The sequence below is a fragment of the Scomber japonicus genome, chromosome 1 (assembly GCF_027409825.1).
Source record: "Scomber japonicus isolate fScoJap1 chromosome 1, fScoJap1.pri, whole genome shotgun sequence".
NCBI classification, from domain to species: domain Eukaryota; kingdom Metazoa; phylum Chordata; class Actinopteri; order Scombriformes; family Scombridae; genus Scomber; species Scomber japonicus.
This window is the reverse complement of record NC_070578.1, coordinates 22810186-22827397: the sequence shown is the minus strand read 5'-3', so window position 1 is coordinate 22827397 and position 17212 is coordinate 22810186. Positions and strand designations below refer to the sequence as shown.

At 38.0% G+C, this 17212-nt stretch overlaps 2 protein-coding genes across 2 annotated transcripts in view; both read left to right on the top strand.

Moving 5' to 3' along the window:
• tead1b (TEA domain family member 1b) overlaps positions 1 to 6797 on the top strand; it is a 39796-nt gene extending 32999 nt beyond the window's left edge. The window contains exons 10-12 of the mRNA XM_053324534.1: positions 1425 to 1565; positions 1693 to 1845; positions 3362 to 6797. Coding sequence (XP_053180509.1) covers positions 1425 to 1565; positions 1693 to 1845; positions 3362 to 3475 — 408 coding nt within the window. The 3' untranslated portion in view covers positions 3476 to 6797. The remainder of the gene's footprint in view (positions 1 to 1424; positions 1566 to 1692; positions 1846 to 3361) is intronic.
• Positions 6798 to 10037: 3240 nt separating this feature from the next.
• On the top strand, positions 10038 to 11369 carry LOC128361602 (ras association domain-containing protein 10-like). The gene has a single exon (XM_053322127.1). The coding sequence runs from the start codon at positions 10038 to 10040 to the stop codon at positions 11367 to 11369; it is 1332 nt and encodes a 443-aa protein (XP_053178102.1).
• The last annotated feature ends 5843 nt before the right edge of the window (positions 11370 to 17212 follow it).

The window sequence follows — 17212 nt, the reverse complement described above, 5'->3', positions numbered from 1 at the left end:
CATAGAAAGGCTGCCCTCTGAGAACAGACCCGTTCAACCTTGTAAATCAGTCTTTTAACGTAACTTCATTTAATCCTCTTTAGAATCTTGTTTCCAATAAGGACACATTATCATGCTTATTCAGATGTGGTCAAGATGTACTAATTTTACATGTGACGCACGAGGATGATCCGGACAGCTCTGTGATCACACATAAAAAAAGAGGTTCTTAAGAGCAGAATTTAATTTAAAATGTCTTTAAGAGTCGACATTAAAACATAATTTTGACTTCCTCCAAAAGGCACACTATAGTAACTTGCTGTGTCCCAGTTCCATATTAACTGTATACTGTATGTACAATAAACTCATCTTCAGAGTTTGCTCTTTTTGTAGTTAGTATACAAAAAGGAAATAATATAAAACTTGCTCTGTCAGATGTTTATTAAACTGTGTCTTTAAAATGTCAGTTACACTTAAACAGACAGCAGAACATTTTTCCAAAAGGTTTTTGTTTTCTGCAGAGTCTCTGGAGCTTTTCCACCACCATGCTTTTTTTTTGTAACATTTTTTCCAGCTGTGAGCAGCTCCTCCATTTCCTATGTGCATTGCACTGCAGGATAAAAGTGTCCATCAACAGGTTAATATGCATGCCAACTGTTGATGAGAGCCGATTGAGTATGCTTTGTCAGTCACTTTTCTTACACAACGTCCTCCTGCTTAATGTAGTCTGGATTTGGATCACAGTGATGGAGTTAAGTAGAGTGATATCATTTAGTCCTCATGACGTCAATATTACAGCCAGTAAATGTTAATATGGGGGATTTGTAAAATTATTCAGTGTCTTGTTTTTTCTGGGTGTTTCTTGTTGTGGGTATAGTATATTATATTATATTATATTATGTTATATTATATTATATTATATCATATCATATCATATTATATTATATTAGTATTTAGGTTTCATTGGTGTTACTGATATTTTTTCTCTTCCTTCAACCCTTTCTACATTTGTTCTCCATCAGTGGTTCCTCAACTTTCTTTTTAGAGCAAGGCACCATTTCACAACAAATTTTCTGTCGTGGATCCCCTCCGTTATGCTGAGCACTGCCTTTTGTGTTACTATGACAACCAGTGACCATGCATTGTCATGAGTTACTGTGTTTTATCCATTTTTAATACCATGATTCAAATATTTTTTTAATATCTTCTGTTATGAAAAAAAACACAGAAAAACCATAAACATAATTAAATTAAAAGTCACCTCAGTTAAAGTTGGTGAAATTATATTTAATCATACAAAATATAGAAATATAGAATAACAATCTGCTATTTAATCCTTTTGATATTAGCTTTTTAAAAATATTGTATCTGCCTGTTTTTTGTCATGTGTTTTGTGTGTATTACCTATTTTGAAAATAAGCCACTGAATGCTCTCTGCCTCACAGGCCGACTTAAACTGCAACATCCAAGATGATACCGGATCTTTCTACGGAGTCACCAGTCAGTATGAGAGCTCGGAGAACATGACTATCACGTGTTCAACAAAGGTCTGCTCCTTTGGAAAGCAGGTGGTCGAGAAAGTTGAGGTATAGACTCAAATCTTTCAGTCCTGTAAATCAATGCTTAAAGAGTGAACTGTGAAAATGTTACTGGTATGTTTAGTTTTTTATATCATTAATACATTTTCTTTTCTTTCCTTCTTTCCTTCCTCAGACTGAATATGCGCGGTTTGAGAATGGACGTTTTGTCTACCGGATAAGCAGGTCTCCCATGTGTGAATACATGATCAACTTCATCCATAAGCTAAAACATCTGCCAGAGAAATATATGATGAACAGTGTGCTGGAGAACTTCACTATCTTATTGGTAATCACCTCACTGACCTGAGTGGGCTAGTTCCCGCTCCAGGACCCTCATTCTTCTTCTTTTTCACTGTCAGGGTGTGTTGATGGCTCCAGCTGGCTTTAAAAAAAAAAAGGGAGGGAGTTGACTGGATCTTGAGATGAGTTCCTCTCGCTGGTCTTGCATTCCTGTCATTCCACAGGGGATGAAACACATTGTCAGGAGCCTCATTATCTGCAGGGGGAGAGGGGGAATAAGAGGGGGCAGGAACCCCTGTTATTAGCCATCACATGGGGTCTTAAATTGTCATTCAACACCACTGAGAAAGCAAAAAAATAAAGAGATGAGAGGGGTGGATCCATATGTAGCGGTGTGCACTGAAAATAGTGACCTGGGACCAGATGAATAAAGGATGCATATGTAAAAGTAAAATACCACGCATGTACCACTTCCCACCTAACAGATATTTACAAAGACTGTGTGGGCTGCAAGAACATCTTCATAAATACATACATACTTTAAACCATGTGCACACAAGGGTTTTCAGAACTATTTTAGGGTCATCTGATTCAGTGGAGATTGAAAATTAAGGCGAGAAGTGGAAGCTACAGTAATAGTGAAACACTGTTTAGGTTTTAGCAAGTTTCACAGATTGTTTGAATCTGTTGCGATACAATCTACACATTTTGATACATCGACACCAGATTATTGATGTGAAGTCATTTTAAAGTCTCACAGTGGAGTCTCAAGTTTTCGTATGAGCCCGATAAGCTAAATCTTTGATCACTCTTCTGACATTTATAAATGGTCATTTAGGTGATTAAAGGTGTATCTACATCCACTTATGGTTCACTGTGGGTTTTATATGAGTGTAGTTGTGAGTCTTATGTATTGGCTAGAAACATAAAACTCTGTTGAAACTAAGATTTATTAAGATAGTACACACATTGTTTTATACATATTTAACCATAAATGGATGTAGATTGTAGTTTTTAAAAACAGTTTTTCTTATCAAAACATCCTGTCTGCTACATGAGTTCAGACCTGTCTAGTAGTGGTGAAGGTTCACACATTACGTTGCCAGAGCAGTCATTGTTATGTGCACTGTTGCTCTGTTACACACACGGTTTTAAGCATCACTTGTTAGATGGGCGTGTATCGGTTATCTTTCAGTCATCATCATTAAATGTTGTTAGATAAATAAGTGGGGGAAAATGCCTCTATTACACATTAAGATGATAACATTGAATTGATTACAGAAAAGTGAATGAATCAAAGTTTTTATTTTTATCTTTTACTTATGCTCTGATAATGGAGAGTTCATGAATGTGTCTTTGATTGGTATTTTAAAAAATCATTCTATAGAAACGTAATATCACAATCAGTGAAATTAGCGAATGTATTTTTCCGTCTAATCTAATACAACCTTTAATCAGATCATCTGTAGACTTCTGTACGTCTGATCTGACACCAGCACGAGCCTTCTTGTTTTTTTGTGTCAGTCGTCTGTACTGGAAACTGACTGTCTGTTCTCTTGCAGGTGGTGACGAACAGGGACACCCAGGAGACACTGCTATGTATGGCGTGTGTGTTTGAAGTTTCGAACAGTGAGCACGGCGCCCAGCATCATATCTACAGACTGGTGAAGGAATGAGAAGCTCTGAGCTCTCTGAGCTGAACCCCCCCCCCCCCCCCCCCCCTCCCTTAAATTCCCCTCTTTTCATAGACTTTCCAACCTCAAAACAAGTGGCAGTGCCTCTACCTGAAAGTCACACCTACAATGCTTTTTGGTCATGGTATCGGGTTAAGTCGGTTGTTATGAATTTGTTTTTAATATAAATGTTTGTAATTTGACTGCAGCTGTGAATTGCGGTACAGTTGTTTTATGTTTAAATACGGGAATTCTCATTTAAAAATATGTTGAGTTGCTCTCTGTTGGGTATAAATGTGGCCGTTCTTAAAGAATTTACTAGATTAATTTGGTAAATGGAAATATGTGTGTCGTCTTTTTCTGCTTTGTTATGTAGACTAAGAAAAAAAAAGTTTACTGGCCTTTTCTACCAGTGTCCTGATGTGGTCTGTGTAATATGTTTGAGTGTGTTTCATATGTCTGTAGTTCATAATTTGTGAGCATACATACTGTAGATATACAGACATGCACCCACAGCCAATAGATTTTCCAAAGAAACAAAACTAACAACACTAAATACAGTAGTTGAGAGCAAGTGATCATGGTTGTGAATATTGCTAAATTACTGCTATTTCTTTCTTTTTTAAATCAGTCTTGAGTCGTATATTTATCCCTGTTAAAGCACTCCAAGTCTTAGACACTAACAACAGAAAGAATGCACTGTGAAAATATTACAAACGTTTTGCCTGCATCTGCTCCGTGAACGTATGAGGTCCTGCGAAGCATTTCTGAGTCTTTCCTCTGTGACAACTGATAAGAGAATTTTAAGATTTTCGACAGGTGAAAGCACTGCTAAAATTACTTTAACCGGACCCTCATCTTGTCCAAAAGCACTTTGTTCCCCTCCCTGGACTTGCCTTAGTGATGCTTACTTTTTTTTTTTTTTTGTCTCCTTTTGAAGATCCGTGTTTTTTAAGACAACAGTTTAAATAATCATGACACTATAAATCACTTGTAGAGAGCAGGCCTTGTTCAGTATGCCACGGCGTCACCCCTGAAAGACTCTCAGAATATCGTTCCCCTTTGGGATCACGGCGTGAAATAACTCCAAGAGTGTTGCTGCCTTTGTGTTCACACTATGTTCACATGTTTCTGTGGCCTACGCCAATGCTGAGCCTTAAGCATGTTACAGCTGTGTGAACACCAAAAGATGCCACTAAAACTGTGATCTCTACGCTGGAAAGACTTTATGTGTTTGCATTGTGGAAATAATTCACAATACAAATCTGCCAAAGTGTAAGTGTACAGTGCCTTAGAGTATATTCCAACATTACCAAACATTTCCCTTTGCTTTGTTTTAAGACTATGATCAGTTTTTTGGATGAGAGGCGGATAATCACTCACAAGTATAACTCTTAGTTCATCTCCACATTTGAGAAATTATGTTTCCTATGATTGGTACACTCCTACAAATACAGGTTTTTTTTTTTTTTTTTGCGAGGCAGTACACTTGTGTTTAAATTTAAGTGTAGAAACCGTTAAAAAGCATTATACAGTTTCTATTTTTCTCTAACTCTGTAATATGTTCATAAAATATCAGCCTTTTTCTAAGAGTGTACTATAAACACAGACTGACTGCCTTTCCTGTTGTAAAAGACCAAAAATACACAGATACAGTCAATCTATTGTCATGTCCTGCATGGTAGCAAGGAAGTGCCTTTGGTTTGAAAATTTACAGCTTCAAAAATATCAAACTGACTGAAATTTAAAAAAAAAAAATTAATGTTGCTAGACCAAAAATGAAACATAAGTGAAACCAATCACCACATTTGCCTTTTTAAAGGATTGTAATGATAGCAGGGGAAAGCTGGTTACTGGTTAATGATGTATTCATTTTATTACAATGTAAATTGATTTTAGAAAATAATGTATTTGAAGAAGAACCTGTTTCTTTGCTCGAGGTCAAAGACTGACAGCCCTCCTGATAAAGTACAGCAGCTGACTGCACGCAGGATGTCAACTCCTAAACACTGCAGCTCTCTGCTTCGTGCACACTTGCAGGTTCAAGTGTTGTTTTTTTCTTTCTTAAAAAAAAAACTGTTTGGAGACATTATGGTTTCCTCTTTCCTGTGACAACACACTCGCATGATGTGAAAACCACAGAAACATCCAACTTTCACGATGTTACCTTTAATGATGCAGACGCAGCTGTTGATGAGGCAGGGACCAAACAAGCTTGTATCATTTGTTATCTTTCAGAACAGAAAGTTAATTAATAGTAAGCTATAAATACATTAATTTACGCTAACTCTAAAACTTTTAATGTGTCCATGGAAATTCCGAAATTGTTTCCAAAACCAGGTCCTAAGTGGGCTAAAAGATGCTGTTTCATAAACTGAACTAATTTTAAAACTACTAGTGTGGACGAGGCCGTCGAGGTTAATACTTTTCACCATAAGGACCATAGATACTCAAACATTTACCGTCTCTAACAAGAAATATAATCAAAGTATTTTAATCGAAGAAGCTCTAAATAATTGCAGACAATGTCTCTGGTGGATGCAGATAAAGTTCAATCATTCAGTATTTTGCCACAGTCCTGTGGACACTGTGGAGTTTTAATAGGCTTTTTCTTATGTTTACCCTGTGTATCTGTTCACATTTATTGATTACATAGTGAGATGTTCCTGTTTTCTTATTGTACTTGTATACAGTTGTACTTGGTTTTGTGATGACAGTGTATATTGCAAGCCCAATAAGATGGTAATGATGTTACTGCTGCACTGCTGGTACATTGTGACATGTGGTTTCAACACTAAAACAGCAGGACTGATGCCTTCGATGGCACGAATGTCTGGTGAACCATTTCAATACAAAATGGACACACACACAAAATAAAAAATAGCTAAGTCAAGGAATCATGCTACAAACATATCAGCAGTTTGGCTCTTGTTATTTGTAATTTTGTCGAAGAGTAGGTACTGGTACCTTTTTTTTGTTTTGTTTTATGACCATTTTCAGATGGTGGCTTTAAAGTGATTTTTCACATAGCTCACATATTGTCATACACACATTTGGGTTTTGTGTGCAGACTTTTTTTGTAAAAAGGTGCTTTGTACAAAAGGATATCTTAGCTTTTCTTGGTACAGATGTGTGATATCTTTTCATATCCATGACAGTAATGCGTTGGAGCAAGTAAGAGAAAAGAAGCTCTGCTATGTTTGTGTGTTCTGCATATGGTCTTGTCTGTAACATTATGATGCCTTCTTGATAATAGTAGATATTTTGTAGCTTTCTAGATACTTTGTATGTATGCAATATTGAAGTTAAATAAAATTGAAAAATATTGGCTCGTTTTTGTTGTCACTACAATAAAACATTCAACATAATTACTGTGCAGTTCATTGTTCACTCAGGCAGCCGAATGAATGAATCTTCACCATCCAGTTAAGTCTGAGCAGTAACAGGAGCCAGTTTCACATGACAGGAAACAGTTTAACATAAACCAATGTAGTAACAACATTCAACACAAGAGGGAGACATTGTTCATTTAAAATAATTGCACTTTGATTTCTGTCCCTTTGATTTGATTCATGGGTTAAACCATAAATATAATGTATTCATTCATTGTTTCATTAATGTAGTACTATATAACAATTGAAAACAAATCTTAAACGTCCCACCAGTGACCATCAGTTTTTAAGTGATAAATGATAAATAAAACTAAAATGGGAAATATTAGTCTTTGCTGTTTTCACACCCATTGAAAATGAAAAAAATATAATAAACTATATCAGCCTGATACTGTGGTTTTGAGTTTTTTGGTCGAGTGACTCTTTGGAGGTAGTAGGTGTTTTTGTCCAAAGGAAAATTCACACAATTAACTTTTACTCTGAAAACTGTGATAGTAGAATTGATTATTACATCTGGACTGCAGCCCAACTGCTGGCACAAATGATAGTTTTTGGAGTGGATAGCACCACCATGTGGCCATGTATAAAACACTTTACACTCACTCAGCTCCTGAATTATGAGTCCTACAAGCACATTCACATTTCTTTAGTTTCAAGAAAGACAATTTTACATTTACAACTGAGTAAAAGTATTTAACCTTTAGGTGGCACAACACAAATATACATTTACTACAAAACAGCCACAAATCTGACTCACTTGATGTTATCTTTGCACAAAACCATGATCCTCCTAGAATTGAAGTACTCTCCAAAAGTCAGTCCATGTGTATTTAATGCAGATCCAAATCTAAGTTACAGATGCATATCAAAACAGTTTCTGTCCCAGTAAGAAATTTAAAAGCTTGCACACGTTACTGGAGGTGCAAGTTATATTTCATCAGGATGGCTGTGATCTGTAACAGAAACTGGTTCAAGCTAAGACAGTCATGGCTTCACCAATTGTGGATTCACACAGGAGCAAAACCCTAACCCAACTAATGAAATGTTAAACCATCACAACACAGAGCACACAGTTACTAGTCAGTCACTCCTCTTGTTGGTCATCTATAAAGCCTTTTAGCCTCCAGCTATCTGCACCATCAACTTCAAAATCACTGACCTCTTGGGGTCATTTACCTTATCCAGTCTCCACCATTTCACTCACATGAACAAAACCAAACTGACCCTGAATATTCAGATCGCTGACCACCACTCCACTCACATTTCTGCCTCTGCTGCACAATGAGTACCTTTGTTTTCAGCTGTGTCTCTGCTGCATCCATGTGATGGCAGCAGGAGGTATAGACATTTGTCTCTTTGTTGTCAAATCATTTTTCTCAATTATGTGATTTGAAATTGTTTCACTGTTGATATTTTAGGATACCAAATTACATTTTGCTCAAATGAATCTCCTGGTGGTGTATAGATGCCTGGTTATGGATGAATCACTATGGCAGCTTCCATCTTGACAAAGAAAAAAAAGGAAAAATTATAGACAGGACAATGGCAAATCAAAATTAAAAATAAAATCAAGAATAAAACTTTCTGAGTGAGAGACAGACTAATCAAATAGTTCTATCTTTAAAGCTGCAATATACAATACTTATTATATTAATATTTTATAATATTAAACCATAATGAAGTGTCTTCCTGTTGCTCTGAGATGAGGGTTAGGGTTAGGGTTAGGTTGTTGGTTTGATGCCATTATGCTTTTCCTTATTGTCAGTCATTCATATTATATATACACTAATATAGATTGTTTTGGTTCATTTTTAAAAGTGGTCAAATTATGAGATAATGAAGTAAAGGTACAAAGAAGTTAATATCTGAAAGCAAATATAAACCTGCTTCAAACTACTCTGAACACTCCAACAGTTTCCAACAGTTCTTTTGTGTTTTCAGTCCAAGCTGACGTCAACTTGTGATGGATTTTTTTATATGATCATCTGCAGAAACACAGCGCTCAAGTTCATTGCTTCGCTCTGCAAACATTATGGTGTTTTTCCATTGTTTTGGGGGTAGTCACACTGAGCCATGACTTAAGTCAAGCTATAGTTTACCTGTTGGAGGTGTGCTGGTCATCTGCAGCTATTCATCATACATCATCATTACTGTGACTTTCAGCTTTTACTATTCCTGATATATGTTGTTGTGTCGACTGTTTTTTAGTGCCGCTAATACAGCTCTGCTAATTAGGTGAGGAACACGTTCCATTTCCTGTACATTCTTCACAATAAAAGGCTTGTGTTATTTAGTAATTTGAAAGCTTTTAATATGAAGCAGTAAAGCAGGAAATGTTGGGATTGCATCAGCAGTAACTTGATATAAGACTGCCTGTTAAGAAACAGAGGCTGAACTGAGGGGCTGCATAAAGGGCCAGTATAAAATTAATAAGGAGTTTTAAAACTGTCAATCATGCAATGCTAATATAGAGTCCCAGAATAAGAATAGGGCTGGTAATGAGCATAACCGATCCTCTTTAAATTGCATTAAAAGTTAAAAAAAAAGACTCACAACAATAATTAAAAATAATTAAAAAGACAATCTATCCATATTTCATCCCCAGTTACTGTAACTCCTGATATCACTTGAGGAAATGATAGTTGTTGCTGTAGCTGTGTTCCAATTATAGTTTATTAAATTGCATTTTCATATTTTATAAGTGTTTTATTTTCCACTTAATGCACACTGATTCAAACATAATTAAAAAGTACTTACCACATGGACCATGCACAACATTTTTTCTTGAAACAATGGGCACCATGAGTAAAGCCCCATCATGGCACAGATAATACTATCTTGTGATCATCACTGTGCATTTAAAACTGAATCCATCATGGCTCCAGCTCAGCCCATAGTCACATTTCACAATATGAAATCTTGCTATTTGGGAGTCATGTGATCACAGCAAAGCCAGCCCCGAGAAGGGAAACGCAAAAGTGTTTCCTTGGCTTGGCCTCAGGAAAGTGGACCTCCCAACCTCCAGCTCCAACTTCTCAGACGTTTCTGAGACGCAGCAGGCGCGCACACAGAGGAAATGGAGACGCACTTGTCTCCGGAGACGCGGATTTAAATCGATTTTAAGATGACTCTTTTTTAAATGTTTATTTATAAGTAGGATAGTTTGCTTAACAATGGAGCCACCGGAGAGTAAGATATCAGTGTGGGTCTGCCGGGAGGAAAAGCTCATCTCCAGCTTGTCAAAGCGCACAACCTGCGCTGATGTTGTCAAAGTTCTTCTGGAGGACCAGGGCACGCAGCTGTCTGGCTGCTCACAGCCTTACTGCATCGTGGAGAAATGGAGAGGTTTCGAGAGGATTTTGCCGAACAAAACCAAGATTTTACGGTTGTGGATGGCGTGGGGAGAGGAGCAGAGGAACGTGAAGTTTGTGCTGGTGAAAAGCGAGGCGTCTCTGGCGAACCACGGAACCCGGAGCGCAGAGGCTCGTGTGGTGCTCAGCAAACAGAGTCCCTGTGTTTCCAAAGGGACCGTGCGCTCTCCCATCAGTGGCATCTCATCCGAAAAGCAGCGCCGGATTGTCAGGAAAGCTTTCAGAAAGTTGGAGAAGATCAATAAAAAGAGGGCGCAGGCGTCGCACAGAGACGCGTCTTCTGCTGAAAAGATGGAAACTTTGGTGCATCTTGTGATTTCTCAGGATCATACAATCCGCCAGCAGATTCAGAGGATTACTGATCTGGACACTGACATTGAAAGGTGCGAGGCAAAAGTGCATTTTGACAGAATTAAAAGGCACGGGAATAATTATGTGCAAGACACGTATTTACTGGATAATGCTGAGACTTCCAGCCGAGAGGGAGACAAACTATGTTCAGCGGTGACTGTGGCCAAGTTTGAAGAGTATGTTCGGCAGTGTGAGGAGCTGGTGAGACTACAAGAGGAACTGTGGGATCAGGAGGCTCACATAGACATCATCACGGTGCAGATTCAGGAGGAGCTGAATCACCGCTGGATGCAGAGGAGGCAAGAGGAGCTGCACAACAAAGACGCAGAGCCCGGTGAGGGCGCACCATATGTCCCCGGCACCGAGTCTGACAGATCAGAAAACCAGCTGCTTTTGGAAAGAGAGAGGATCAAAACGCAACTAGATGCGAGTTTATACATCGGCCTGCGCCTCAACACGGATTTAGAAGCTATTAGGAGCGATTTAGAGTTGACCCAGGAGATTTGCGAGGCGAGAGAGAAGGAGATGAGGGATTTGCTGGAGAAAGTGAACATTTTGGCCATAGAGGAAGGGGCAGCCAGTGAGGGAAGATGTAGGCCTAGTCACGGGACAGATGATAAAATGAGGATGATGATCACTTTGGACAGGAAAAGCGAGTGGGTGGAGCAGGCCAGGGGTCTGTCCAAATCTCACAGTGTGAACGACGACGACTCAGACACTGGCTTAAGCTCTTTGCATAGTCAGGACTCAGACAGCCACCCGGTGTGGGAGTCACTTGTTTAGGGGGGGGGGGTGCTTAAAGACTCTTTTCTTACTAAAAAATACTTTTACAGTCTCAGGGATCATATTCACTCAGGAGAAAACGAAAATTTGGGACAACATTCCCACAGGGAGGATAAGAGATTGATATGAGTATAAACTTTGTTTTTCAGCATGTTTTATTGCATCACTTTTATATGGACTAATCATACTCCCTATATTTTTATAACATCCTTCTTAAACTCATCAAACTACTACAGTTTTTTTTGTATTAGTTGTCTCACCATGAAAGTTGCCATGTTAAAATAAAAATAAACTGTTTTTGTAGCTTGTTGATGAACCTCCTCTATTCTCTTTGTTTTGGCCTGAGAAGAATAACTGTCATTGTCAAAGTCATTGCTGTGAGTTAAGAGATGACACGAGGGGAACCTGTGAAAGTGGGATATTCACACATCCTCTGCCTTGCAGCTGCTGAGAGACAGCAGGGTGATGCAGCCAAAACATAAAGTCAAAGGTCTTTAAGATTATTCTCATCTTTCACTGTGACCCAGACACTGAGTGATAAAAAAACCTCTTAGCTCTGAATCAAAAAGTCATAATAATAATATATGAAGTCAAAACAGACACAAAGCTCAAATAGTCTGCTCCCCATCCCGGTCGACTCACAGCTGTAAGCACAAATGACTGCCTACAGATGATATGAAGTGACATTTTACACACACACACACACACACACACAGACAGAGAAAGAGAGAGAGAGAGAGAGAGAGATAGTGTGTTTTAATTCAATATGGCTGCTGCTGAACAATATCAAGAATCAACTGATATCTGAACTTGGTTGTTTTTTGTTTTTTTTTCCATGAGTCATTCACAGCTTCAGGACAGCGACATGCAGCCTCCACATTTTATCTGCCAACTGCTATAAAATGATAGCCTAAATGAAAAACAAGCATGATTAAGGTCAGTTAAGGTCCTTGATGTGTTATGAATCTCTGCACAATCTGTCTGCCTTTCCCAAAGTTTGACTCACTGACGGGGAGGAGCAGATTTGCTGGTGGGATGAAAAGAAAATCTTATGTCTGGAAAATCACTTATGAAATGTTTTTTGTTTTTTTTAAATGTCAGATTATAAATGTTTGGATGTTGTGCACAATTTTACTGTGAGAATATTTACATTTATGATTCATATTCTGCAAACTTTTGTGAGGTTGAGAAGATTTTCCTCTCTTACATGTTTTTTCTCTCCTTTAACTCTTTGCTGCCTCTAACTCCTGACATATCACTTCCAATAAACTGTGTCATATTTACAGTCTATTAAGTTCCGGATAATTCATGCTCATTGACCTCAGTTTAACCCATTTTAATTAAAATTAACTTTTTTAAATGCAAGATTAATGATGCAACAGCTAAAACTCACTGTGGCCCATATTAATAAACCAGGAATGATAAAACTTCATGTCATGGCTCAGTGGACAAACAGCAGCTGCCCTATATATATATATATATATATATATATATAATAAATAAACGTAGCCAAAGTTGCGTACAGTCATATAATGCTGTTTTTGTAGCCTACATATACTTCAGGTTAAACTTTGTGTCAAAGATACAGATGGTGACCAAAGAGTGTGATTTCAGCTTTTCACCATTTTTAGATCTAACTTTTCTTTTATAATGCGGCTGTCAGATTATACTGTGTCCATGGGATGACAAAGCTCTGAGTTTGATTAGTGGCCCTGACACATACACCATGTCCTGTTACATAAACTAAAATACTCCGTTTATGTGCAGAACAGTACATGACATCCCTGCAGCCACTGAAAAACACCTTTTATCTAGAAAAACATGACGCTCCTGCTGCTCACTCCTGAGTCTATTTACTGTCAGAAAAAAGCTTCAATAGGTTTATTTCTTCATTCTCACTAGTTTCATTCTTTCGAGATTTTTTAACGATAATCAGACATCTAATTATCATTGAGGTGTTCAGTGACACACTTTTAAAGTTACTTTGCAAAGTATGAGCCAAACCCAAACAAAACATTAAGTGGCACACTTACAGGGTTTAAAGAAAGGACACAGATGCTCAGCTGACAACACAATTTCAGCCTCGAGCCAAAGCAAGCTGCCACTCTGATAGTTTTTTGTGTCCTGTTCATTTTTTCTCGGTCATTTCTTTCTTGAATGAGAAGAAATTGTAAAATGTTTTTGAAGCAACGTGCTATGAAATTGACCACGACAAAAAGGTATTGTAAATATTAAAATACATATAATACATACAAATACATATAATTATACTTATATGAATAGGGTTAGGGTTATGAATATATTTAATTATATATTAACATACTTCATATTGTGCCAAAACATTTCTTCCACTATAGTAAAACAGTGTGCATGAGACTCACAGATACAGTACCAGTCAAAAGTTAGGACCCACTTTTTCATTCAAGGGAACAGAAAGATGTGTCCAAACTTTTGTCTGTATGTCAGCTGCAGTGACAGTTTATAATATTCTGCCTACAAAGTAATGAAATGCTGTGCCCACTGTTAAGGGGAATAGCATTTGAGGAGTTGAAGGCTAAAAAAGCAGAACCTGCTTAGGTGAAATGAAAGTGAAATTTGGGGAATCATAAGTGAATCTTTAGTGTGAGGTGCAGAAGAGAACTACTTTGTCAAAGTGCTCAGGGCTGCTCATGTTGACTAATGTGTTTACATCTGCTGCTTGTCTGTGGCTGTGTGCAGTAAGTTGTTATGCACTGCTTTGCAGCTGAGGTCCCGAGAGAGCTTTCTTTACGCACAAAAAAAGAAACAATCTGAGTGCAGACACGCTCTCGGGTGGCAGGGAAGAGTCGTGCACAGATACACACAAACATGACACAGATTATTGGCCTTTTTCTGGGTGCTACTTTTCTACATCTGGGTCCCTCTGAGGGAGGATAAAACATAAGTGACATTCATCTAATTTATGCTGAAGACAGTTGAACACAATGCAGAAGATACTAGTGCTGCAGTGCACTAGTGCACCAAGATGGCATTAAGAACCAATAATCATGATATCATAATACATTTTACATCCTGAATAACACACAATGTCCCTCTCTTCATATTACTTGATTTTTATCTAATGAACCCGTTTTGTGTTGGACTCCCAATACTAATATGAACACATTTTGGACCATTTAACCACCATTGTTGTTTATGGAATTATTCATAACTCTCAGAACAAACAACCTGCTGGATTACTTCAAAGCTTCCAATCTGAACAGCTGAAACTCAACAACTACCTGTAAACTACTGTACTGTACATCTCTTCATCCAGTCAGCCCACTCTAACCACGCACTGTCAGAGTGGAGACTTCAGGTCCTACACACATCAAACACAAAAGGAAATCAAACACAAAAGGAAATCTAATTACTTTTGACAAGTAATTCAAAAAATGTGGCTGCACCCCCCCCCCCCCCCTCCTTTTTTTTTTACTGGCCACTGGATGAAGATGTCCAAACCCCTTTGTCAACAGGGAAAAATTTGATTACTTCAAAAGAATGTGGTTTATTGAGTAGGAGGACAGTTTAAGAAAAGATAAACATTTAGATTCTGTTTCTCTGCAATTGATTTGAGTTACCGACAAACTTTTCCCCATATGGCTTTAAAAATCATCATTTTTGGAAGAGAAATTATACAAAAAGAAGATGATCACCACCTGAGAAAAAACGTTTCAGTTACTGAATCCTAAAACAGTAATTTTACCACATCTGATGATTGATTGCTTCACCCCAACTTGACTATTAAAGACTAATATCACAACCGACAGGTGGTACTTTCCTTATTGTTGTATCACAACCAAAATACAGAGTGGTATTAAAATAAATCAGCCTTCCATCAACCCATGAATGAGGAGTGTTGCAGTGTTATCACAGTTCTGTGTCCTGAGATTTGCATGTTCTACATATAAGACTTGATATATTTCCTAGTTTTACTATGACTTTAAACCTCACAACTACACCATGTAACATACGTCTAGCTCCATTTAAAAACACTGTCACTTTCTTTTTCTACCCTTTTTCCTTTTTTATTCCATGAAAGCTTTGGCATTAGTATATGTTGTATTATTATAGACAAACTCTTACACAAATAGAGAAAAATCACACATGCACGCACACAAACACGCACACACACACGCACACACACACAGACCACATTAAGTGTCTATTCTTTGAATTTAGGGCAGCATCATTATCAGACAAGGGGAAGTGCTGTATTACACGCCCTGTGAATGGCAGCCTTCCTGCCTCTTGACATTCAGTCTTCCTCTGTGCTCCACTCTCTCTCTCTACATCTCTCTCATGTGGCTTCTCTTTTCATTTGCCACTTTGTTACACAGAGGAACATAAATTAACCTGACTGATAGAAAAAAACAACCTTTATCTCACAGGTGACAAGTGAGACGTAAGACTACACATAGTATTCTCTGAGGTAAAAATGAGCACATTCCTTCTCTTTTGTTTCAGGGGTGCAGTCTGCATGGAGTGTTTCCCACATTGCTGGATGAGGTTGCATAAATGTCAAGATTTGATTATGTCGAGTGTTCCCAGAACTCTGGAGCCACTTGAGAAGAAATTCAGGAATCTGGAGTGTCCTTCTAAAGCTTTACGCTGAGCTGGCCTGATTAAGGAGACAAAGGGTTTTAAAGAATGCCAGTTGTAAGTTTTAATATTTTTCTCTCTGGCATGCAGTCAGAGCATTCTGCTGCCAGCCGGATAATCTTTCTGTTTTCTTTAAAGTCTTATCACACAAGCATACCAAAGATCCAGTCTTTTATTATAGCGTCCTGACATGTACATAAACATACACAAATCGCATCTATACGCACACTAAACAAAAACATGTTGAGCCTCAACAAAGGAGATGGTGCAGTCTTTGTTCAGAGGTCACCGCAGGGTTCACAGGTCATGTTATCAGAGGTTAAAGTTACTGATGCATCACTGCCATCTGACTCGCTCTGCCGGGGGGGTAATGAAGGTGAACAGTAGGGAGGTAGAAGATGATAAAGGAAAGCACACTTTAAGCGGCAGGACTCCCCGACTCTGGCTCTTCATGACCAGAGCAGATGACAGGGTTTCCTGTGGTGGGACGTGAGCAGCGAGGGGATCAGAGGTGTCTGCATGGCCACTAAATCATTGTGTCACCTTAGTTAACTTGATAAAGAGCTGTGAGACACTTTTCATGCATCAACTCTGTCTAAATGATAAAAGTGAAGAATGAGAACAGACTTTTACATGCCAGCAAGTTGTGTGTGTACATTAACGCTAATTTTTTAATGCAAATCTTACTGCAAATTAAATGTAAAGTAATATTATCCTTAAACGTCTCACTACCTCTTCCTTCCTGCTCTGTTTTAGTGCAAAACCTCAAATATCTTCAGTGTGCTAAAGTCAGAGATCAAATTACCAATTTGGTTACCGAGTATAGATGAATCTGAAGCTAAAGATATCCAAATTTCTGACTGCAATCAGATCTAAAGCCCTGTTTCTTAGCAAAGGCAGTAACATGTCGTTTAAAAAAACATTTTTAGGGGCAAAAGTGAAACAGTGTGTTACAGCCAAATGTTACAGCTAATGATGTTGTAGAAGAAGCTCTTACAATGTGCCATTAATTCATCAATCTGAAAATAAACATACACACACAAGCATACATTACGGAGAAAATGGTCACAAAAACTTTCAAATGCAACAATTTCTAACATTGAAAAGATACAAAGGTTGAGGTTCAGAGCATTGTGAGCATCAGTGCAAGTTCCCTGGATTACATTGAAAAATACTGCGTAGTGTGAAGAGTAAAAAGTGTGTTTGAAAGGTTGTATGGTTCG

What these genes read in the sequence shown, in the direction of transcription:
- LOC128361602 (XM_053322127.1), top strand. Translation starts at nt 10,038, where the DNA reads ATGGAGCCACCGGAGAGTAAGATATCAGTGTGGGTCTGCCGGGAGGAA.